This window comes from Staurois parvus, unplaced genomic scaffold (assembly GCF_062004578.1).
Source record: "Staurois parvus isolate SC_StPar_1 unplaced genomic scaffold, SC_StPar_1.0 ptg000049l, whole genome shotgun sequence".
In the NCBI taxonomy this organism is placed as follows: Eukaryota; Metazoa; Chordata; class Amphibia; order Anura; family Ranidae; genus Staurois; species Staurois parvus.
Window position 1 is genome coordinate 1,902,968 of NW_028317845.1, and position 26,101 is coordinate 1,929,068.

At 40.8% G+C, this 26,101-nt stretch overlaps 1 protein-coding gene across 2 annotated transcripts in view; it reads left to right on the forward strand.

Moving 5' to 3' along the window:
- Positions 1 to 26,101, forward strand: part of PASK (PAS domain containing serine/threonine kinase) — a 74,779-nt gene that overhangs the window by 33,719 nt on the left and 14,959 nt on the right. For both annotated transcript variants that reach the window (XM_089665767.1, XM_089665764.1), the window contains exons 5-14: positions 5,775 to 5,903; positions 9,330 to 9,464; positions 11,711 to 11,953; positions 13,899 to 14,031; positions 15,922 to 16,027; positions 16,871 to 17,892; positions 18,768 to 18,946; positions 21,856 to 22,023; positions 23,305 to 23,430; positions 23,723 to 23,857. In XM_089665767.1, the coding sequence (XP_089521893.1) occupies positions 5,775 to 5,903; positions 9,330 to 9,464; positions 11,711 to 11,953; positions 13,899 to 14,031; positions 15,922 to 16,027; positions 16,871 to 17,892; positions 18,768 to 18,946; positions 21,856 to 22,023; positions 23,305 to 23,430; positions 23,723 to 23,857 (2,376 nt within the window). The remainder of the gene's footprint in view (positions 1 to 5,774; positions 5,904 to 9,329; positions 9,465 to 11,710; positions 11,954 to 13,898; positions 14,032 to 15,921; positions 16,028 to 16,870; positions 17,893 to 18,767; positions 18,947 to 21,855; positions 22,024 to 23,304; positions 23,431 to 23,722; positions 23,858 to 26,101) is intronic.

Sequence of the window (26,101 nt, forward strand, 5' to 3'; positions counted from 1 at the left end):
GGGCTGAATACAAATGCACGCCACACTTTACAGACATTTGTTTGTAAAAAAAAAAAAAATTGAAAACCATTTATCATTTTCCTTACACTTCACAATCATGTGCCACTTTGTGTTGGTCTATCACATACAGTCCCAATAAAATCAATTTACGTTTTTGGTTGTAACATGACAAAATGTGGAAAATTTCAAGGGGTATGAATACTTTTTCAAGGCACTGTATATGGTAAGTAGCACTTAGGGGTTTATTTACTAAAGCTGGAGAGAGCAAAATCAGGCTCACTTCTGCAAAGAAACCAATCAGCTTCCAGGTTTTATTGCCAAAGCCTAATTGAACAAGCTGAGGTTAGAAGCTGATTTGTTTCTATGCAGCAGTGAGCCTGATTTTGCCCTCTCCAGCTTTAGTAAATAAACCCCTTAGCGTCCAACTTAAATTGACCTAGCTGCAAAGAATATACAGCTCTCCTGAGAGGACTATCGATCCCTCCACCACCCAGAGCACCCTTGCCATTGATGTATCCCAAGAGGACACCGTTAAGGGGGGGGGAACGAACATATACAGCCACAAAGGTATAGGGGGCATTAATATTCAAAAGAATAACCATAACATATTTCCCAAACAGGTCAGTAACAATAGTTTTGATGTAGCAACATAGAGACTTAGCCGCTAAAATCGAAACCCCCCCTAGCAAAAATTAGAGTAAGTGGAATGTAGGGTATGAGCAATAATCGCCCGTTTGAGGGCCAGGAATGGGGTTTATGCTTTTGCAAGTAATTGAATACTAAAAAACTCCTAATTGTAAAGTTCATACCTCTAACATTCCATAAGACTAGTTTAAGACTCTTTACATATAGTGGAGTGAAAAAAAGAGCACAGAGGGATAGCAAGGAAAAGGGACGGGATGTCAAGCGCAACTACCAGGAGAAGAGAGACACTCCCAACTACAGACACATACACTATATTTCCAAAAGTATTGGGACGCCTGCCTTTACACGCAAATGAACTTTAATGGCATTCCAGTCATAGTCCATAGGGTTCAGTATTGAGTTGGCCCACCCTTTGCAGCTATAACAGCTTTAACTCTTCTGGGAAGGCTGTCCACAAAGTTTAGAATGTGTCGATGGGAATGTTTGACCATTTTAGAAGCGCATTTGTGAGTTCAGGCACTGATGTCGGACGAGAAGGCCTGGCTTGCAGTATTTGCCCTAATTTATCCCAAAGGTGTTTTATCGGGTTGAGGTCAGGACTGTGTGCAGGCCAGTCAAGTTCCTCCACCCTAAACTCACTCATCAATGTCTTTATGGACCTTGCTTTGTGCACTGGTGTGCAGTTATGTTGGAACAGGAAGGGGCCATCCCCAAACTGTTCCCACAATGTTAGGAGCATAAAATAGTCCAAAATGTCTTGGTATGCTGACGCTTTAAGAGTTCCCTTCACTAGAACTAAGGAGCCAAGCCCAACCCCTGAAAAACAACCCCACACCATAATCCCCTCTCCACAGAACTTTACACTTGGCACAATGCAGTCAGGCAAGTACCGTTCCCATGGGAACTGCCAAACCCAGACACGTCCATCGAATTGCCAGACAGAGAAGCATGATTTGTAACTTCAGAGAACACGTCAACACTGCTCTAGAGTCCAGTGGCAGCGTGCTTTACACCACTGCATCCAAAGCTTTGCATTGCACTTGGTGATGGAAGGCTTGGATGCAGCTGCTCAGCCATGGAAACCCATTCCATGAAGCTCTATACGTACTGTTGTGCTAATCTGAAGGCTACAGGAAGTTTGGAGGTCTTTAGCTATTGACTCTGAAGACAGTTGGTGACTTCTGCGCACTGTGCGCTTCTGCATGAGCTGACCCCGCTCTGTCATTTTATGTGGCCTATCACTTCATGGCTGAGTTACTGTTGTTCCCAGTTGCTTCCACTTTGTTATAATACCACTAACAGTTGACCATGGGATATTTAGTAGCAAGAAAATTTCATGGATGGAAATATTGCACAGGTGGCAACCTATCATAGTACCACGCTTGAATTCACTGAGCTCCTGAGAGCGACCCACTCTTTCACAAATGTTTGTAGAAGCAGTCTGCATGCCTAGGTGCTTGATTTTATACACCTGTGGTCTTGGAGGTGATTTGAACAACTGAATCCAATGATTTGGAGGGGTGTCCCAATACTTTTGGCAATATAGTGTATCTGAAGTCCATCTCACCACGCCAGCAGTCCATTGAAAAAAAATTAATAAAGGGTAAACAGAACTAAAGAACAGAACAATGAATGATCAAACAGGTATAATTGGGCCAACCTCAAATGCTTGATCAAAAGAATAACAGCCTAGAACTCAAAACACTAGGAGCATAGGGAGTCAAAATAGCAACTCTAGCCCATAGCACCGATGGTGAAGAAGGCTCGATCTTTCAACCGAAAGAAGGAGCAGACAAAAAAATAGCCAGGAGTTTGCAACCCCAGATTCCAATCTGCCTCTGCTGGAGAAGTGATGAACTGCACCTTGCCTTTGTTCAACTGAAGACGTGCAGGATATAGCATACTGTATGAAAAGTTGCTGTCACGCAGCCATTGCTTGACACTTTGAAAGGCAGTTCTGTGTAGCAGCCAAAAAGTCCGGGAAAATGGTAATGGTGTTATTGTTGAAAATCAGTTCTGGCATATTCCTAGCACACTGCAGAATTACTTCCTTACCTTTGAAATAAGGGCGTCTTGCCAGCAGGGGTCTAGGATGGCTACCTGGTGGTGGATCTCGCAGAGGGATTCAGTGAGCCCCCTGATGGCAAAGAGGGAAGAGAAGCTATCCGCCCCAAAGATCTGCTTCAGCCACTCCAGAAGCGAGTCCTCTGGATGTTTCCGTTCCGATTCCCCCCCCCCAGAAAGCCTAAGAAGCATAAGTTATTTCGGGGAAGTCTATCTACCAGGTCCCACACCTTAGTAGCCTGAGACTTATGAACCGCCACCATATCAAGAACTGTGACCATAATCGGGGGTTGAATCATCTTCCACTGTGCAAATAAAATGCTCAGCAGTAGAGACCCGGTGGCAGATCTTATGGACATCATCCTTAGGCAGCGAGAAATCCACTCTGAGCATATCTATCTGCATAGAGAGTAAGGCCTGACATTGCTTAATAGCAGCTATGATCTGGGTCAGCGCTGGTTCCTTTATCTGTTCCTCCACTTTGTCAGCACTGAGGACGGGATGTCAACATCGGATCCTGACCTGAGATCGTATCAGGAGAGGTCAGCCTGCCAGTACCTCCTTCAGCTCCATTAGTATCATCCTCTGCTGAAGGGAGAGAGGCAGCCTGTGTGTTCCAGGCGTCATCTTGGCTGGTTACATGAGTGAAGTGGGCCAGGCACTCTCCAAGCGTTTGGAGATGGTGAAGATAGGGAAAGACCCATCTCAATCTAATCGCAGAGGTCACGGGCAACGATAAAGGACAAATTGTAAAATAAACGACGTTATGTTCCATAAAGACTTCATGTATTGGCACATATGCGTAAAATTCTTCATCCTCTTCTAGCTGCCAGTGTTGCAATTTACATGTATATGCTTGTATATACTTGTGTTCACACAACTATATGTGTAAATTACTGCACTAAAACTTTTCTTTTGTTTTTCTTTTTAAAATGGCTCAGAAGTTATTGCTGTATTATTGATTTTACTCCGCTGTGTGCATTGCCCCCTGGACAACAGTACACCCGTGTTCGACCCTACAAAAAAAAACAAAACAACAGGGAGCTACAAACGCAGTGTTTTTCCTTCCTGTGTTAAGGAGGTCTTGGACCACATTCACATGGATGTTTGCATCCAGCAACAACTAAATGCCAGTAATTTTCACTTGAAAAGATATAAATATTTCCTGCAGATAATTGCAATTTGTAAATGCGTTTATGTGCATGTGGCTGCACTTAAGTGCATCAGCGTTTTTAGGCATTTTTTTTCTCAATACCCCATTTTTAGAGGAATGTTATATCCAAGGCACCTCCTCTTCCACTTTGTTGTTAGTTTTCTGAGCAAGGAGATAGAGCTAGGTAATTTAAAATGGAGTGTAGAGCAAAGCTGGGGCTTACCATTGTGTACCTGCTTGAGAGAAGTGGATGATTAAGGGCTGGTTCACACGGACGGCACTGCTTTTAAAAACTCACTGCTCCATACTTCATGGTACTGCAGTACCATGCGATATGGTGTCTGTAAACATACTGTATTGCAATCTGTGTTTGGGGTGCCGTTGACAATTAATTGGCACCCACATGCAAATTGCAAGGTCAGTGTGGTCACCTGCAGTGCGTAGAACGTGCACTAAACGTGCCTTTCCCACAACTTGTTCAGGTGTGAAGTGACCCTGAGACTGATGGAGAGAGAAGCAAATGAAGCAATGATGGGCATATCCCCTAATATCCCTGCATCTAACCAGGGGATAGTTTGTCATGATGTATGAGGAAATCAGAACCTATCCCTATACAGTTTACAACCTTACCAGAATTTACATGTCCTTACTAACTATTGTTGGACCACGTCTGCAAAGAAGGAATACAAACATGAATATGTAAGAGAAGCAACATGAGAATGAATACCAATGTTTCAGGAAGAAAATGGGAAGTGTGTAATTTTCTGTTGCTAAACACATTGCAGCTAATGCAGTAAGCACAATGTGCGTTTAGCTACAGATAGACAACCCTGAGGCAGCACTTTCCTCCTTTTCCTAAACGCTGCTAAACTGCAACTAAGCATTGATAGTTATGTATGAATAACATGATTGCATTGTGTCCAGCTGCTTTTAGGAGTCTTCTAAATGCAGCTAAAGTCTGAAATGTATACATCTGTGTGAATGTAGCCTAATCAGTAAATCAGTTTGTCTTTCTTGATATTTAAAAAATGTAACGTGTTCTGTAGTATACTGTATGTCCATAGAACAGTAAGTACTTAAACAAATAGATGTGTGATATTATGTGATGCATCTAAAAGTAAAATAGTAGAAAAACAATCTGCTGTGATGTTTTGGCTGATTAGCCACCAGGAATTTAGGATTTAGCAAGTAGCATGGCACTTGGGAACAAATTAATTTTGCTGTTCACATAGTCGTACCAAATAAATTTCTTGTGTCCATCGGTAAACATAATGTTGTGTATGCTGTCCACTTTTTCTTGTGTGTGCCAGATACCGTTTTCTCAATGCATATATTAGATGGTCCCAATGTGCTTGTAAGGACCTCAAACAGAATTCCAGAGTTTGCTTTTGGGACAACAAACAGTGCTCCTCCAACACTTTGGGCACCCTGTTTGAAATCCTTAAGAAATATTGGTATAAACTGTATACCAGTTCCTGTAAAAATGCAGTCAGAATGATGTTGGCTTCAGATTTTTTGTTGGTGCTTTAATATGTCTAATCTCTGAATAACCTACTGTCTTTATGTATTTTTTCTTTAAACACAGTCTTATAGCAGAGTGTTCAGAGCTGTATATCACAAAGATTCTGCTACATGTTTCATGCCTCTGTTGTAAATAAAGACTTGCTAGAGTGGTACAGTGGTGAAACTAGTAAAAGATTTGAATTATGCATTCAGAGGCCAGGAACCCTGTATGCTAAACCAATACAGTAACATGACGTTTTTCTACATGATAATACATGCAGATCATGCACATCTCCTCAGCAGTCACTGTGTATGGCTACCTGACATGGCTGCTTCTCCAGAGTTGTTGCAGCATTACATGCAGCACGTTCTAGGTAAACATATTGTTTTTGTATGATTTTGTGTTCAGGTTGAAGCAGTGCGAAATGGAGGCAATGCGGTCATGCTGCGATTGTGGATACGCAGAGTACAGAGCCAATGTCTCCTGTTCCTGGAGACTGCACAGACTATTACAACTGTCCTTTCATTTCGACAAGATGTAAGTAAATAATTTGTGTCTTTTTTCCCTGTATTAGGTCATGCCAATATGAATAAGCATGTACAATACATTTCAGTCACTAAGGATTTGCCTTACTCGCCACATTGGCATTTTATTATTGTAAGTCGCTGACCAGCTTTAGTATATTTCCACTATTCCAGTCAAATTCGCTGGCCAATGGCTGCGAGCCATGATTAGTGTGTTCTGTAACACAGCGGGAGACATCAGTGCACTAACGCATAGTTAGTACAACGATCTCTCATGTTTTTTTTTTCGTTCAGCCAGCTGGGTTGAATGGAAAAGAAAAAAGACTCCTAAGACATGCTGGTAGGTGAATTATTTTCTGTCTAAATTGGCCCTAGTATGTGAATGTAAGTTAGGGACCTTAGATTGTACACCCCTTGAGGGTTAGGGACTGATGTGAATGTACAATATATATGTAAAGCGTACATTGACGGCGCTATAGAAGTACCTGAAATAAATAAAAAAAATAAATGAACGTGTGTACCAGGCTTTAGACTCTGCAGACATTCTCAGATCACCCCTAACCCCTTCTCTTTAGGGCCCTTTCACACTGATCAGTTTTTCAGTTGAAAAAAAGCGGAAGAAAAATAGGTGAAAAAAAATGCATTCCTTTAAATCTTATGGAGCTCTTCACACCTGTCAGTTGCGTTTCACTTTCACTTTTGGCTGCTTTCACACTGCTCATTGTAAAAATGCTTAATGCATCCCATTGAATCCTATGGAACTCTTCACACCGATCAGTTGTGTTTCAGTGTGTTTTTAAAAGTTCTGCTTGCTGCATTTGGGCCTTTTTAACACTGATCATTTTTGGTAAGCAAGCAGTAAAAATGCAACTGAGCAGTGTGAGGAGTTCCATAGGATTTAAAGGGATGCATTATGTGTCTTTACTTCATTTTTTCAACGTACCGTATTTTTCGCTCCATAAGACGCACTTTTTTCCCCCAAAAAAGGGGGGAAAGTGTCAGTGCGTCTTATGGAGCGAATATGGAGCGGCTGGTCCGGTATTTCCACCGCTGCCGTGTCAGAATACCGGGCCGGCCACTCAGCTCTGTAGCGGGACCTTACCTGTTCCTCTATCCAGCCACGCGCTGTCTTCCCGACTTCTGTAGTGTGGGCGCTCGGCTTGACAGCCGGGTTCCAAGTGCGCATGCGCAAGAAGCGGTGCTCTTTGTGAATGGTAAGGCGGCACCTGGGACACATGACAGGTCCCAAAAGCCGCCAGACCAATCAGAAAGCGCAGCACTTCACGCTCATGCGCACTGGGCACCCGGCTGTCAAGCCGAGCGCCCACACTACAGAAGCCAGGAAGACAGCACGCGGCTGGATAGAGGAACAGGTAAGGTCCCGCTGCAGAGCGGACACTAACCAAAGAACAACTCCGCGCAAGTAAGAGCGGGTACCTGTAAATTCAGGTACCCCCTCCCCAAAGGTCAGCAGTTATCTCCTGTACTGTCCACAGTCTCTGGTCATCCCTGTACTGACCGCAGTCTCTGGTCATCTCCTGTACTATGTCTGCAGTCTCTGGTCATCTCCTGTACTGTGTCTGCAGTCTCTGGTCATCTCCTGTACTATGTCTGCAGTCCATTGGTTCAGAATATTTTTTTTTCCGTTTTCTGCCTCTAAAACCTAGGTGCGTCTTATGGTCAGGTGTGTTTTATGGAGCGAAAAATATGGTAATCGTTTGAAAGCCGGCAAAAATGCAAATGAAATGTTACCGACTGGTGTGAAGCTTTCCGTAGGACTTAAAGGGATGCATTTTTCATGCATTTGTCTTGTGATTTTTTTTTTTAACTGAAACAACTAAACTCTAAGAAATATATATATATATATATATATATATATATATATATATAATTTTGTTTAGTTTTTTTTTTTTTTGCAAAAGTGGAAATATCATTTTAAAGGTGTTCTGTAGCTTAAATAAAAACTCCAGCCACATTTTCTTGCCAAAGTGGGGAATTTTTTATTGATGCCTATGTGGTTGAAGTTTCCTCTCCTTTATTGGGGTGAGAATTTCTTTTTTCAGTGGGGACACAGTAAGCAGTCCACCCTGATGGAAGTTCTAACCCTTTACAACTATCCAAAGCCAAAAGCAAACATTTTGGCATGAATTCTATAGCAAACAAAGATGTCTCCGGTGATTCTAGCTTTTTAGTGTATCAAATGTAGAAATACTTCCTCCTTCTGTTTTTATTAGCTAAAACAGAACTGCAACCTCTTTGTTCTATGGCCTTCATGTCTGCGTTGGAATCATGCAGATCTTAAGCTTTCCAAACATAATTCCGTTCACAAATTCCTTTCTTTGGATGTAATATCTCTTAAAGAGAACCATCATGGGTGAACATGTGGCAAGACAGCACAGTAGCATAGTGGTTAACTTGTAGAGCAGGATTCCTGTTGGTGTTATTTAAGCTTGCAGTACTAGAATCCTGGTGTTATTAAACAAAAGGAACACAATCTGCATGCAGAGTATTTCCTCCAGAACTCCCATCTCTTTGGACAATATTACACTGGGCTCAGGACAGGTATAGTGACAGGATGCTATGGACAGCCTGCCCATTCGCTGTCACCAGCTTGGTACAAGTGCCAAAAAAGCCTTTTTTGCTTTATGGCCAGACTTGTTATCAGCCCAATGCATGCACACTGTTTTATCTGTTTTTAAACAAAAAAGGTTTGTATGATTCATTACCGAGCATTGTACAGGGGGATAGAATGCCACAGATAAATTTGTTAAGGTCAAAATCCATTAGGGCACACATTTTGGGAAAGTGAGATTAACCATGTTTTATGATAAGCCTGTTTAGGTTAGTGTTGTGAAGCGGTCCTGTGCTGTAACTGAGATTTAAAAAAAAAACAAAAAACTTTTACATTTCTTAGAATGTAAATAAAATGTATGAATTCTCTGTGTTGTAATGGAGTACAGATACAATATTCACCTATTGCAATGGTACTCCATTACAACACTGATAATTCATACATTTTAGATTCTAAGCAATATAAAGTTTTGGGGTTTTTTGTTTTTTTTTACATTTCAGTCACACTTCTTATTTTAGGTTTAACCTAGCCATCGAAGCAGAACTTCAGAAACATTAGCAATTACCCTATTCTCTCTAGCCAGTGTTACGATGCACACACCTCTGCCACACTGCATAAGCAGACAGGTGGCACCCTTTTTCTGGGTTTTAGCTTCTCGTGCCACCATTATGGCTGAGTACTACTCAATGGGCAATGAATACTCTTCATTACTCTGAGGGCAGGCAGATGATGCATAAAAGCTGTAAAGATAATCAATTCATATATATGTATTTAGATGTTAGCCAAAACTTCTGGTTTATTCCATGCTTAATTGTTTCCAATTTATGATTCTAAATTCTTGATTGGTCATCACTTTGTGTCTTCTAGGGACGAATTGTTTCCTGTGATCTCTCTTGTGCACAGCTTTATGGCTATACAGATCCAGAGGAAGTTCTTGGGCAGCACATTACAGACTTGATGCCATCAGTTCAAGTCCCGAACCATAAAAAAGAATTGTCACAGGTAAAAGATACAACTGCATAATTTATCATAAATTTTGGGACATACAAAAGAGATGTTTGTGTCCTACCTAAGACTGCTCAACAAAAAAACCTGTGGCAATGCCAAAGTTTGGAAGACTTCAATGTGGCTGTTAAAGTGTTTGTAAACCCTTACATATACCCATTGTAGTGACTGGCCTCACGTGATACACAGAGATGAAACAAATCCCCTACATAAGTTGTACCTGTTTACCTGTAGTATTCTTTTTTTCTACATCTGTTCAAAGTGCTGAATTATAAAACTTGTCTGAGAGTTCAGAAAAAACGGGCACAGAGACGAAATTACACACTGCAAAGCTCAGTAAGGGGAGCTGTGAGAGCTGATTGGAACAGATCTGAGGCTGTCAGTCTCCTGGAGCTCCCTCCCCTGTAACCATTTTTCTCTTGCTGTCAGAAAAACTTGTTAGAAGTGACTCATGCTGATAGAAAAGGAACAAAGCAGCAGACAGAAATGACACTTAGTGCTCTTAATTAAGACAAGTACACACTGTAGAGGGATATGGTTTGTTCATTTTTCATGTCTGAGGTTTACAAACACTTTAAGCTGGCTACACGCATAGGCATATTGTACAACCTCTTTTAGTTTTACAAATAAAATATGTAGTGGAAGGGTATAACTGACTGGTAGGTCTTTGCTCTACATAGTTTTTTGTAAATTTAAATGAGCAGGGACCATTGTATAATGCCCTTATATTCCTCTTTGGGAGCCCCTAAACTTGGGGTATTTGATTGTGCAAGAATCTACTTGTGAAATTTATGGTCGCCCCCTTTTTAATTCAATTACTCAATATTAGTCTGATAGTAGAGCACCTTGAGTTTAATGCACCCCTGACATTTAGAACCTAGGTTCCTGCTTTACAGCCGCATTTGCAGTTTACTATTTATGACAGTTTATTGTTTCAAGATCCCTTTAATTAGACATTTCCACAGTGACTGTGCTTTAGAGAAATGACTGGAGTTACTGTATTATAAGGACATATAAATTACAGCAGTGAAATAGAGAAGAAAAATAATTAACACACAAATGAAAACAATATACCGCAACTCCTTGGAAACATGCGCTTACAAAACAAGGCATCAGACCTGGAAGAAATAATCTTGTTAAGATGTCATGAGAAAATCTTGCCCTTGCAGCTTAAATCACAAAGTAGATGTAAACCCTCGCTCATTGGCATTTAGTTTGGTAAAACACTGTATACCATGAACAATTTTATTTTTTCTTCTTAAAATACTTGTTTACACTTTTTCTTTCATCCTTAATTGTATCTCTTGCAACTTTTTTGCAGACATTTCTTCTCTACATGCATGCACTCCAGCAACATTGTTTGTCATCAGCCAAAGACCTAGCTCCTCAAATGACAAAGTGTAACTAAAGGCAAAACTTTCTTTCATTTTGGCTAAAATTAAAGGGAGGGTTATAACCCCTGTCGTGTTCTTTTTTTTTTTTGCCCAATAGGGAAGATTTCCCTTTACTTTCTGTCCCATAACCAAAACAGGAAGTGAAAAGAAATCATTTCAAAGTGAGGAAATCCCTCCATGTCACCCTGGTCACCAAAATTAGCGTCTCTATTGAAAGATTTCCCCTTTATTGCTTTTTTAGTGTCAACCCATTTATGGGGATTTTCTTTTACTTTCACTTTGAATGATAATGGTAAACAGGACAAAGAGGGTGAATGTCCCTAACAGGGTCACAGACCGCAATAAAAACATAATAGGTGTTCTAATCGATCTCCACCCTATCCAAAACTAAAAACTAAGTTTTGCCTTTAGTTACACTTTTAACACTGGAGATGCACAGCCCTGGGGTTTTAAAGCTAGAAAATGCACTGTTCCTAACTGGAATGTGCTTGCACAACTCTTTAATTCCCCCCCAAGGTGCTTATTTGTAAGGTTAATGATACGACTCAGAGAAATGCGTCAAACATTCTCAATATCTGTGTGCATTGTACACCTGATTTACCTATAAATCTACCATTGAGCAGAAGAATGACACAGATTTTATTGGTTATTCTCAGACCAGACAAGGTCTGGGATCTACAAGAAACTCCTTCAGGATGGGAATAAGTAAGACTAGCTTCTTATCATTCGCTGTAATCTCTTTGCTTTGTAGACTGAAAGCCAGGTGGTTGAAACTCAATAAAGAATTTATTATCTGATTCTTTATCATTGCGCCAAAGTACCTTTTGACATTTTTTTTTTCCTTTTTAGAGCATCCAGCACCAGAAGGTTGTGGGTATGTCACGGGATGGTGTCACTTTTCCTCTTAGTCTGACTCTGATAGAAGACTTTGCTGAAGGTGTATCTTCAGTGGAAGAATACTATGGCAGTATAACTGTCCTGTCCTCTATCAGTGGCCTGATCACCCTCCTTCCTGATGGATCCATCAAAGGCTTAAATGGAACTTTTTCACACTTTCTGTTTGGATATGATCGAACACAGCTCCTGGGGAAGGTAAGAATCTGCCACACTTTTAAATTGTTTAGAAAAGGGGGCTTTATAGTCTTTTTACATTTTGTAGGTATACTGTGATCCTTTTAAACGATAATTGCACTTTTGCAATAAAAATAAATAGTTACACTTTAAGCCTAGTGTCAGAAAGTGTCTTTACAAACAGGAAGACGGGGAGAAGCTGCTCAAAACATGCATTCCTATCTCTCTATAATTGAGAATATCCCACGCGTTCAAAGACTGATTGTTTTCAGTCTTCAGTGAACAGAGTGCCAGTGATGGTCAGTCACCGGCTCTCTGCTCTGCCCCTCCAGTGCTCACTGAAGTGCCAGGCTGTAGAGGGGGCAGGAGCAGCTGGCTCAGGCTCAGGCTTTCATTGGCATGCTGAGGGGCTGAGCCAGCTGCCGGTCATGAATGGGTCTATCCCAACCATATGTTTGTGATCTTTCCAGAGCCTGGACCAGCTGAATGAGGCCAGCTGTCAGCTGAAAATGGATCACAGGAGTGCAGAATGCACTCCTGCGATCCATAGGAGAAGTATAGCCAAAAAATCTTTGACTATACTTTTAATCTCCATCCTTGAAAGGTATCCCCAGCTGACTAGTTTAACCTCCCTGGCGGTATTCCCGAGTGTAGCTCGGGGTAAAATTATAGTACCACAAGCGGTAACCCCGCGCTACACTCGGGAATACCATGCTGCACTGCTCTACGATCCCTCGATCATTACCTTGTCCTGCACTCCCGCAATGTCCCTCCTGCAGAGTCCCCGGCAATGAAATCCGGCGGATGCCAGCATCTGTCATCAGGGTTCCGTCCCCTGCGAGCGTCGGGACGTACGGGGACGGAACGGCGGGAAATTCAAAAATGACAAAAAGTGACATTCACTAAAATCACATAGTAAAACATTACTGTATCAAACCATTTCACATACATTTTGTCCCTAGTGCTTTGTCCTGCGCCCTGCCTGCATTTTTACTGTTCTTATTGCCTGGAAACTGAGAAACGTCCATAGCGTCCAAAAAGCATCCCTTTAGATCAAAAGCGGTTTTAGACCAGCTAGAGAACAGCGATAGTAAATCAGAACTACTTGCAGAATTGAGTGATAATGATTTGTGGGGAAATTCGTCATCAGACACTGAAAACAATTTTGCAACTTTGCTCAGTGATGTGCGAAATTTCAAATTTCAGTGTTTTTGGTTTGATTTATATTATTGAATTAAATGTATTATTATTATATTATTATTTTTTATGATTATTTATTAAATTATAATTTATGATTTCGTGTTTCAAGTTTTATTCGTGATGTTTACTAGACTCTTGTTCGGACAGATTTCAGTGAGTTATTCCTAAGAATTATAGGCCTACAATATAAAACGCCAAATTTCCATGCAAAATAATGGTACTGTTTTCAGCACCAAAAATCTGAAATAATCATACCGCCAGGGAGGTTAAAGCAGATAGCAATTGGCGCTGTTGAGCTGACTAAAGTCGGGTAGTTTTCTTTTTTTCCTTTTTTTTTTTCCTTCAGTTAGTGGGATTCCTATACAAACAAGGTGGATGGAGGGATCCCCCCTAAAGTACATGTGAAATATAAGTGGGACCAATACTTATGCATTTCTTTAAATTTTAGGGATTATTTTCTTATACCAGTAAAAAAAAAAAAGCTTGCTATCTGTGGCTAGGACCAGAAAACGTTTCTGAAAATAAACTTCAGTAAGGTAGTCTAAAAAAAAAAATTGTCAAACTGTACATCTCCAAAGCCTATAAAGGGTCCTTGTCTTGTCGGGGGTCATAAAATCCCCAAAGCAGATCAGGGTTCAAGTACATCTTTAGCCGTCTCTTAGCTCTGTAAGAAACTACAAATCCCAACGATAACATTAAAAAATGCTTACTTGCTTGAAGCTGTTTGGTAATTATGTTGTTCTTGTTTGGGCCTATTGTGTTTTAGAATATTACATTTCTGATTCCTGGATTTTACCACTACATAAAAAGTGCGGAAGAAGAGCCAGCCCTGTTGACACCACCTCAGGATCTACGTGCTCCAGCCAGATCATGTGAGGTTCTCTACTCTAGTGTGCCTGGTATGTGAATCACTAAAAGTTTCTTCCCCTTGGAGCAGAGGTGTTTTCTATGATGTATGAGTTCATTTTAAAAGAGGAACACTGAAGAAAAAGAAAAAGTATTAACATACTTTTTACACTATTATAGATACTGTGGCCAGCAGCAGACCAAAACCTACCTTTTTACCCAAGATGGTCTTTTCTTTCCACCCCACCTACACTGCTTGGATGTGGTCAGGGCTTTAAGGTTCTACCTAGCAGCCACATCCACTGTTTGTCCCTCTTTATTTTTCCTGTAGGAGCTCCTAAAGGGCGTCCTGCTTCCCACTCCAGAGTTATCAAGTGGATCAGACAACCTATTTCTAGGGCCTATGCCCTGGAAAGGAGAAGATCCCTCTCTTGCTTAGCAGAGCTCATTCCACCAAGGGTGTTGGTGTTTCTTGGGCTTTTCAGCATTAAGTATTATCTCAGATTTTGCAGTCCTGCTACCTGGTCCTTTGTTATTATGTTCTCCAAGTTTTATCGGGTGGATGTTCAGGCTTCAGTGGATGCAAGCTTTGGCCACAAGCTGCTTCAAGCTGTCATCTAAGTGTTTTTTGGGTTCTTATTCTTTGTTTTTTTGTGGGCCTGATGGCAGTTCTGTTTGCTATGTTCTTGCCCACCCCTCATTTTATGAGGATGTCCCATGGTTTATGAATATTAATCCTGTGTCCTGCACTGAATGATTAAGATGAAGGGAGTTTTAGCTTTCCTATAAATTCTTTATCTTGGATTACAGTATAGGACCCATAACCCTCCTGCTGTTGTCTTTGATCACTCCTTATTGCGTGCCTAAAATCTGGAGTCTTATGCAGCGGGCAGGGTTATATGAGTGCACAATAAGGATTGCCCTAGAAAGGTCTCGCCAATGTCCAGTCACCTGAAGGAAGCCTACATTTATCCCATGGTCTATTAGTAAAAGTTCTGCGTCCTGTACTGCACTTATGTTAAACTTCCTTTCTTTTTTGCACTTGCTGAAAAATCTTTTACTCTGGTAGGGCAGCACAGTGGCTAAATGGTTAGCACTTCCGCCTTGCAGTGCTAGGGTCGTTGGTTCGAATCCCAACCACGGCACCACCTGCCTGGAGTTTGCATGTTCTCCCTGTGCCTGCGTGGGTTTCCTCCAGGTACTCCGGTTTCCTCCCACACTCCAAAGACATGCTGGTAGGTGAATTGGCTTCTGTCTAAATTGGCCCTAGTATGTGTATGTATGACAGTGAGTTAGGGACCTTAGATTGTACGCCCCTTGAGGGTTAGGGACTGACGTGAATGTACAATATATATGTAAAGCGCTGTGTAAATTGATAGCACAATATAGGTACCTGAAATGAATAAAAAATAGTTAATTGAATGACACAGCTCCCTCCCTTCTGATAGATGCTGTTTTCTGTTTTTGGTCTATTTCCAGTTTGGAAATTGTTTTATGGAAGATTGTTTATTGTGTGTTTGTGTGTCATTTGCTGCTTTGCTACTACTGAGGTTATATGCAGTTGCAGGTGTATAGCCACTATATGTGGCTATGTCTTTTTTGGCCTTTTTCAGTCTAACCCACACATTGAAGAAGGGAGTCCTGTGTCTTCCAATGTATCCAGTGCAGAGATAACCAACTGTCCCTCTGATCTTTGCTACCTTTGTAGAACTACAATGCTTTGCTTTCTCCACAGTTATTTTGTCCACTTTATATTACCAATGCCCAACACACAGGTAATCATTTTCTAGTTATAACCAAGAGTTAAGTGTACCAGTGCTGTTACCTTTTGAAACAAACCTAATCATGTATAGACTATTTCACATAATGAGAGCTAAATGTTTGCTGCGAGTTACATGACCGTATTATGAAACCCCTTTTTTACTTGTGTCTCCTCTTGTCAGCTGCAGAGACATCTGTACAGAGATGCAAATCTGATGATCCTTTGGAAGGAGTTCAGCATCCTGCTTGTCGTATTGTAGTGAGCCCCTCATCTCCTCAGTCTACAGGGTAACAGTTTCTTTATTACAACTAATCTTAACATCTTATAAAACATACAATTAGGTTGATTTACTGAAGGAGTAGTGCATGCTCATTTTCAAAGTGAATTTTTACTTTGCAAAGTGTATTTTTATTAATCTTAGTGAATGAGGTGAAACAAAGGGAACATTCACTTTGCAAAGAGTGCCCAATTGTGCAAAGGACATTAAAAAAAACAGGAATTTTTATTGCACATGATTAGAGTCAGCACAACTTCACCTCATTAATCTAAGTGGATTTTCTCTTTGCAAAATGAATTTGCACTTGGCCTCGTAAATCAGATAAAGCTGTGCTCACTGTGTGTTTGTAAACACAGGACTCTGTTCTGTGATTGGCCACAGCTGATCAGCTGGTAAGCAGCCAATCATTGGCTGTAAATGGCTAACCAACTTGCATTTTGCCAATCACAGCACAGATTGCATGTGCACGTCCAAAACCCAGACATGGGCTTGCAACGTACATGTAGATTTACTGTAAGTGAGTCGGCAAGTTGCTAAATGTGACTAGATCCTATAATTTCCTAGGAAGATCATGACCAGTGGTTTGCTATGTATAAGATGTGTGCTAACAACAAACATTCTTCAGCATCCAGCTATCATTTCTACAGTCCATGATTTTAAAATGAAGCCAGAATCTGGATGGTTCTTATGGGAATCAGTACTTTTTTTGTTAGCACACTTGTCATATGTAACCCCATGGATTTTTAATGATTGATTTAATGTTTTGGCACCGGTTCATGAATAGGATATTAGAGGACACATCATTTTTTTTTTTGTAGTGTCAGCTTTACCTTCTTGATTTATCTTTGTTTAGGAGAGCTGTTGGGCAACACCAGTTTTCTTCCTCATCCTTTTCGGATCAATGCAGTCTGGGTATGCCAGCATGTTGCCTGTCTCCAGGAACTCCAACACAGGATGAGCAGTGGGACAGAGGAGCAGCAGTGGGGAAATGCATGCTGAATGACCTCCTTCCAGTGGTGGATATGGAGCCTCTCACCCACTGTTTGAAAGGCTTAAGCTTAATTGGAAATTACAGTCAGCAGAAAACAATGGATGTAAAGAAGCCCATCCATTCTCCAGATGCCTGCCCTGGCACTGAGCATGATGAAAACAGCCCTTATCAGCACTGCACTTCTACAATGAAGAAAATAAATTCCCCACCATCTCATGCCCCAGTCACAGCCCAGGTGGCTCCATTACTCAGCTGTTCTATGCTTCCATCAGTCACCCTTTCCAGATGCACTGAGCCTGCTGAGAACTTGCACCATGACACACCTTTACCATCCATTAACGTTGCCGCATCTAATAATTTCACATGCATGGCACAAGATGTGACTTGTACCTCACCTCTCATTTCAAATCCTCCATTATGTCACAGTAGTCCAGTAACCAGTAAACAATCATTTTTAAAGAACTCCTCTTCTCCACAAAATTCATCGCCTCCATTATCTACACCCTGCCCTGAACACAGTGCAGAGGATGTGTTTGCAGACACTATCCCTTCCACCAACACAGAGACAGTGTATTCTGCACTACCTCTGCGTACACATGTCTCAGCGGACTCTCAGCCAGAACAAGATATCAGTGGGTTAGACTGTGACTTACCCAACAGATCTCCAGAGAGACCTTCAAGCCATAATGGAAAAGCAAAGCCTTCAACTGAAGAATATTCCCAGGTTACCTCCACCCCTGTAAGGAATGGATCTACCTGTTCCTTGGTGCTAAAGTCTGCAAACCACAGCCATGACCCAATTCTAATAACCTCCTGTCTTAATGGTGAAATTAAAGAAGGAAACTTCAGTGGGTACTGTCATCACCGAGATGGCTCCAGACTCTGTAAGAACATATATCATTTATTTATTTTGTTAACATATCGATGGCTGTAGCAATGTCAGCTAGTCGACTTGATACTTTGAACTGTATAATAAAAAAAGAGCATCAAGTCAAACTTTTTTTTTTAATCCAAGAGTTTCTATTAGTAAGACAAGGTGTCTGCAGTATAGGATACACAGAAGGAGTATACAGTATTACATAGACTAGTTAGATAATTGCTGAAGCCAAATGAGTCCTAATCACAGACTGTTGCAGGAATAAGTGCAAAATATAGTAAGCTCAGGTTTGCTAGGGATGCTAATCTGAGAGGGGACAATAATGAGGACCCCGATGTAAGGGGGACTTTGGGTACCCTGATATAAGGGATTCTCTGGTGGAGCAGTGGTATTTTACTATAGCTCTTTATCTTTTGGTCCGAATCATAAACTGACTAAAAAAAAAACCTAAAGTGATAATAAAATATAAAGTAAGATATTCCCTTTATTTAAATTGTATTTATTAATTTATTAAACTCATTTTTTATGCCTGCAAAGGTTTGTATAATGTATCACGTGGCCCTCATACTGAAAAGTTTGGAGACCCCTGCTATAGTGCAATAACACATGGGATTAAAACTGACACAGGGCAATGTAAAACCTCCCAAGTATACAGATACTAGCTAGAGTGGTGATTTGATTATTTTGTTAGTGAGATTCCTCTACCACAGTATACATCTCTAGCTTACAGTAGCTAGTGGTTTCTCTTAAAAATGATCATATGTAACTTTTAGGTTTTAAGTGAAATTATTCTTTGTCAATTATTTTTTTTTTCTAACAGCATTTTTATTTAATCGAATCCAGAGTCTCAATTTAGTTTTTTGTCTTTTCTTTTTATTACAGATATACAGTTTGAAGTGCATTCTGTCTGCTCGGCCGGTTTGCCTTTATTTAATGTTTGGGTAACAAAAGATTTAATGCAGAGCCAGAGAGAAGCAATAGCCAGGACACAGCTTCTGCTCTCCAGTTTGGCAAGTTCATCGCAGTCTTTGCTGGAGCAGTCAGAGCGAAGTCTTGGAGAGGTTGGTGCAATCAATGGCCAGTACTAGTAGCCGTTCTCTCCTAATGGTGGTATGCACAGGAATGAGTTTACTTTGCAGTTACTCTATGTTGACATCCTGCTGGGTAGTATAAATACAGTAATAGGCAGGCACCAATATAGGCCAAGGAGTGCAAGCCACTTCCAAGCTTTAGAAGCTGTGGAAATGTTTCCCAATACCATTCAAACGCAATGCCAAATAACATTCATCTGCAACAACAGCATAAAAACTTCAGACCCCCCGTGGTACGCTACAGAGAGGACCACTACTGTTCATAGGTACAGTGGTTCCCTTTGTAGTGGTCTAATATTGAGTCACAGTTAGAGCTGTGTATCCAGCAAAGCTTACACTCTCCACTGATTGCATAGCTCTAGCTGTGACTTGACTAGGGGTGTGTAGGACTGCAGCAGAAAGAGGACCACTGCTATGATTTTGAAAGCAGTGATCCTATGTAGCATTTCGCTGGGGTCTGCAGCTTTTATGCTGCTGTTGCAGTTGAAATTATTATCAAAGGACTTTAGGAAAGATTTAGATCTCATTCACACCATACGTGCAGGAAAACTGATGGAAACTGACTTGCAGATTTCACTTGCAAAGACATCGGTTTTCATGCTTGCTGCAATGAGTTTTATACACGTTGCAGAGATTCCCGCACAGAAAAAATCTGCATGTTTTATACTACTGTTGTGGTGTGAACAGGGCACATAGAGAACAATTGATTTTGTTGTGCCCTTGCAAAATGCATGCAGAAAAACTGACATCTCTGCACCATGGTGTGAACGAGCCCTTATACTCTTTCCACTTACTTGAAACCTGACAGAGGGACACTATTAAATGACTTACAGTTACCTGCCAAGGAAAGTGACCCTGTACTCGTACATTGACTTAAGCCATGTTTACTTGCATGATTTTTGCACAGTACTACAAGCCCTGGAAATCCTTGACCTCCCATAACAGTCCTGCTGATATTGGATAAATAAAGAATATTAGAAGGACTTATTTTTCTTATAAAAAAAATTCAGCTCCAGCTCTGGCCACCAATCTGGGCTCTGCTTATCCCCTTCAACTGACATAAAGTGAAAGGTTCTGATTTCCTTCATGAAAGTGTTAGCATACCTTTATGTTGCTTTAGCTTCCACATAATTGCAAGTGTTTGAGGTTTGTACGTCTGTTAGATTTCCAAAAACTGATTAGTTGTTTGGGGAAGTGCTGCCATATTTACTCAGAGAACTGAATAGGTACACATGGCAACAGTTTCCCGTACACCCAGCTAGTCTTGATATAGGTCATAAAGTAGAACTATAGGCAAAGGTTTTTTATACCCATTTTGGATAAAGTAAGGGAGGGTTATAACCTCTGTCATTTTATTTTTTGGCATCTGTGTCCCACTAGGGAGATTTACTTTCACTTCCTGTCCCATAGACAAAAGAGGAAGTGAGGGAATTCCCTGCAAATTAAGGGAAATTCTTGGGGACCTAGAGTTCCCATTGGAAAATTTCCGCCGTATTACTTTTCTGGGGAAATACAAAATTTGGGGTTTTCTTTTGCTTTCTCTCTCAATGGTAATAGTAAACAGGAGAAATAGAGAGAGTGAATCTCCCTAACGGCACAGACCGCAATGAAAAAAAGGTGTTCTAGTCTGTCTCCACCTGATGGAGACTTATTAATAGGTCTTTTACAGCTCTTTTAATGTGGTTTCCCTTTACACCTTACATTACTATTATTAAGACCTGGTTTGTGCTTTATCATGACTGCTTTTACAGCTCTGTGATCAAGCATTCATAGGCTGAGTGGATCAGAGTATTTTATAGTCCAGTGTTTCTCAACCTTTTTTTCCCAGTCAAGGCACCCTTTAAAATTATGGACAGTCCCGAGGAACCGTTTATAATTATGGATGGTCCTGAGGCACCCCATTCTAAAATGAGGTGCCTCAAGACTGTCCATGATTTTAAAAGGGTACCCGATTTTAAAATGTGAAAAACTATTCTAATAGTTTTATATAACGCAGCAACATCCACACATGTAGGACACCCAACATTAGAGGTGATTTATTCTTCCAAAGCAAATACACTTGCACACGGGTACTGACTGATATACCAATGTTTCTCCTCTCCCTCAGTTTTTCTCCATCACTGAGCTAATGTGACCCCAGCACTGATGGAGAGGGACAGGGGAGGGTCAAACTAGGATACTGTGCCGGCAGCTGACATCCTCCTCATCAACTGATGATGTCATTGGTTGTCAGGACGCCGGTGACTAGAAGGTCATACTGGTGCACAATGAAAACCTGTGGCTTTGTGTAACTGAAAGGCCGGCTTGTTCTACCCGCTGGCCTGTGTACAAGTTTTGGCCAATTTTTAGACTTTTTCCAAGGCACCCCAAGGTTATAGCTATAGTCTATGTTGTATGTGCTACGTTCATCAGCAGAATTTGGATACTTGCTTCATATTCTAAGCCACCAGTCACACTGCTGCAATTTAAAATTACTTTATCTTGACTTGTGAAGATTTTCAATGATTTTTTGCAATTTCCATTATATTCTATGTATGAGAAATCGCAATAAACTGCAGAAAAAGTAAAGCAAGAATTACATTAGAAATTGCGTGCAGCAAATCGCACACGTTAAGACACTGACATTCACATTCATTAGATGCAATTTCAGGTGCGATTTAAATTTGCAAATCGCACCAGTATGACCGGCAACTAAATCTGCAAATGATAAAACTCCTCCTTTCAGCTGTCTGCAGTTCTATTATTACATGTACTCCAATTCAACAACACTTTCCCTAAGTCAAGTAGATACTGTATATCTGTATGTTGGTTCTAAAAGACAAAAACCTCAGGATTAGAGATGTATAACTAGGACCTTGTGTATTCTCTATATCTCTCAGTTGATCCGCAGCAGTGCTGAAGCTGGATATTGCACAGAGATCCAGGATCTTCAGACACTGGGGGCTTGTGAGGGCGAATATGACCAGCAGTATGAGACGCTCTTCCCTCTTGGAAAAGGCGCTTTTGGCTTTGTATGGTCCGCTAAACACAGGGATGATGCAAAGGAGGTCAGTTCTTGCATGTAGATTTTTCTTATTGATGTTTTGCAGTGAGTTGTCTTTTCTTTGTAAAAGCATTTCAGAAAGAAAATTGAGTGCATTTCATATTATTGTTATAAAAGTAGAAAAAGTGCTTACAAGGATAATTGCCCATGGTCAAGGTATTCAAATATGTAATAGGTTACAATTAGTATCTATGAAATTTAATGACATTCATGCTAGAAGCAAAGCTGGTTCATCCACACGCAAACTAGGCAGGATTCTAAGGCCCAGGGGATGTCCCATCCACAACTTTTATGTTCCTTAGCAAACCCGGGGCATGGTGTAATTGGTCAAATTTGTGCACCTGCTTGTCCCTTCGCAAGGTAGGATTATTATTATACAGGATTTATATAGCGCCAACAATTTGCTCAGCGCTTTACAATATAAAGGGAGACAATACAGCAGTGATACAGTGCAATACAAAAGTGTTAGGAGGGCCCTGCTCCTTGGAGCTTACAATCTAAGAGGGAGGGGCTGGTGGTACAAAAGGTAATAACTGTGGGGGATGGACTGGTAGGAGAAGTAGAAGATTCCGTTATTAGCTGAAGGCGGGATAGGCATCCCTGAAGAGAGAGGTTTTCAGAGATCGCCTAAAAGTGAGCATAGTAGGTGATATTCGGATAGATTGGGGTAAAGAGTTCCAGAGGATGGAGGAGGCTCTGGCGAAGTACTGGAGACAAGCATGGGAGGAGGAAACGAGGGAGCTTTAGAGCAGGAGGTCGTGGGAAAAAAGACGGTTTGGGTGTTATTTGGAGACCAGATTGGTGATGTAATTTGGGGCAGAGTTATAAATTACTTTATATGCTATTGTTAATGTTTTGAATTTTATCCGTTGGGCAATGGGAAGCCAGTGGAGGGATTGGCAGAGAGGGATGGCGGATATAGAACGGTTAGTAAGGTGGATGAGTCTGGCAGCAGCATTCATGATAGACTGAAAAGGGGATAGCCTGCGATTAGGTAGCCCAATGAGGAGGGAGTTACAATAGTCAAGGAGAGAGATAACAGAGGATATCTTTGTAACCAGTTGGTGTCTGATAGGTAAGGGTCATGCCAGAACAGACAATGCAAATAGAACAATCCTTTTCAATGCCAATAAAAAGTATTTGGGAGCCAAAGGTGCTGCTTAGCCTAGGGCCTCATTCTACCTCAGTCTGTCTCTGACTGTAGGAAACTGTAGCACGTACAAGTAATAGAAAGTAAACATTTAATCATGCATAGTAATGTTTTTTATAAACCTTTTAAAAACAGGTTGTAGTAAAATTTATTCGCAAAGATCGAGTGCTTGATGACTGTTGGGTGCAGGATGCTGAACTCGGGAGGGTAACACAGGAGATCTCTATTCTGTCCAGGTTACAGCACCCCAATATTATCAAGGTAAGTATACTGTTTATAAATAAGCTTTCATTCTATTTTTGGAGTATTTAGAGTATTAGTAATAGGGTATGGTCACTCTGTGAATTACATTTAGTTTCTGTTTTAAGGTCATGTATATAAATATCATCATACAAAGTTGTAAAAATATGGTTTTAGCATAACTGTGATGACAGATTTATTACGCAATAATTTTCTATAGCAAGTGTCTTAGTAGTAGAAACAGTTTACACTGATACAGTGTAGAATATTCATCCTTATTCCTAAATATAACCTTTTCTGTGTTGCTTTCTAGGTTCTGGGGGTGTTTGAGAATGACACATTCTTTCAGCTAGTGATGGAGCTGCATGGAGATGCTCTTGATCTCTTTGACTTTATTGACAATCAACCAAATTTAGATGAACCACTTGCCAGCTACATTTTTCGACAGGTGAGATCACTTACAATTTGTGTTTTTATAAGCGACACAAATGATTAGAAATGAATGTATATGCAGTTGCCATTATAACCTACAGTTTTCGTGTTCGAACTTGGGAGATAATGAGCACCAGAAAAATTCTAGGCATATCAAGTTAGTGTATGCTTGTGCCAACAAAACAAAACAAATGCAACACAACTCTAACCATCCACATTTCTATATGTTTATACCTTCGTACATCTCTGTTACACATGCACATTTCTCTATGTTTATACCTTTATAAACATACAAACAGGTTTTCTTCTAAAAACCTTGCAAGTACATTAAAATACCTGTTGATTTTCTGGAGATCTAGTTTGCTCCTAAATTCCTGTAACAAAGTGAAAACACATCCTTTGCTGTATTGAAATGCCAAGCAGTATTGTCAGCCTTTTCCAATTCACTTCTGGAAACTACAGAACATCTTCCCTTATGCTTTTAAGAGGGGGAGGAGTTCTGAAGTCAAGTCAGGATCCAGAAGCCAAGGGTAACAAAGCTGCTGCTCTGTAGATGCAGTACAATGATTGTGTATTGTAACCGTGAGGCAGAGAGTGTGTTACTAGCAGGATTACCAAGATAATAAAATCCTGAAAAAAATGTTTCTTTTGCAATATCCTATGGAGCCACCTTTACATACAGGGACTAGAGTTGCGTTTCCCTACATTGTGTGCATCAATGGAAACACACTGCCCTGTAGTCTAGGGTGGCAAGGTACTCCCTTGCTCCAGCCTCCTGTCCCTCCCTCTCCAAACTAACAGACTGGCTGGAATCCACAATGTTAACTCTGCAAGTTCTTGGGTGAACATTTTATGTGTGTGTATGTGTGTATATGTATGTGTGTGTATATGTATGTGTGTGTGTGTGTGTGTGTATATATATATATATATATATGTGTGTGTGTGTATATATATGTGTGTGTGTGTATATATATATATATATATATATATATCTACCTGAAGTTAGATGTACAGGACATTTTAACTGGGAGTCAGACATGAAGCTACGGTTTATGAAGGGTGGATGGGGATAACAAAAACAAAACAAACATCTGCCTTCAGGATCACTCACTTCCTTCACCTGCCCAGGACTGCATGTCCCAAGAGGCATTGCTGCACAAGTTCTCACGCACTTACACACATGTATGGACGGTGTACTGAGCTGTATGTGTGCTGAACTATGTATGCTGACTTGTATGGACGGTGTACTGAGCTTCATGTGTGCTGCACTGTATTTCCTGATATTTAAACAAATAATGCATTCTTTGTGCAGGCCAACGAATCGGCTGACCAAATAATGGATTATGAAAATAGTTGACAACCTATTTCATAATCGATTATGTCAATTTAGTTGTTTCAGCCCAACACTTTAGGCTCTCGAAGGCTCCTGACCATATTGTCAGGATCTACGCAAGGTGGCTCCAGCTCTTAGTGTGCAGCTGAGCTGAAGTCAGCTGTGCTCGCTCCCTCTCCAGCCTGATGCTCTAGTTCTGCTGTTAGCCCCTTCCCAATTCTTGGATTCCAGTCTGCCATGTTACCACAACAGATCTCTATGAAACCCTTGTAGATCTCCTATTAAAGGAGTTACCAGCTTCTATGGCAGAAAGATTTCCGGGGTTCTACTCTAAACTTTTCACAGTCCACCAAAACAAAGTGGGGCATCTACCCCATCTTTGACCTCAAGGCCTTGAATGCCTTCATTCAGACCCAAAAATTCTGCATGAAATCCACTAATTCCATTATAGCCTTCTTACATCAGGGAGACTTTCAGTCCTCTGTAGACATAAAGGATGCTTACTTGCATATCTCCATTTTTTTTCTGCGGATCATTCCTTCATTTTGCTGTAGGACCCAAGAATTTCCAGTTTTTAGCCCTGGTATTCAGCCTGTTTTTCACACCCTGAGTCTTTACCAAGGTTTTGGCCCCTGTGCTTGCCTTGTTACGCTCTCAGGGCCTCCCCGTTGTGGAATACCTGAACAACCTCCTGAAAAGGTTTAGTTCTATTAAATCCTGAAAAGATTCAGTTAGATCCAGAAGCTTCGGAAATCTGTGCTGGAACTGCTTGGATTATCTGAGTCTTATTCTAGATACATCCAAAGTCAGGGTTTTTCTTCCACAAGAAAAACTTCAAACTCTGTGTTCCCAGACTCAGGTTCTTCAGTCCAGGAATTGCCTAACACTTTGAGTCTGCATGAGGATTCTGGGGTTGATAGCAGCCTC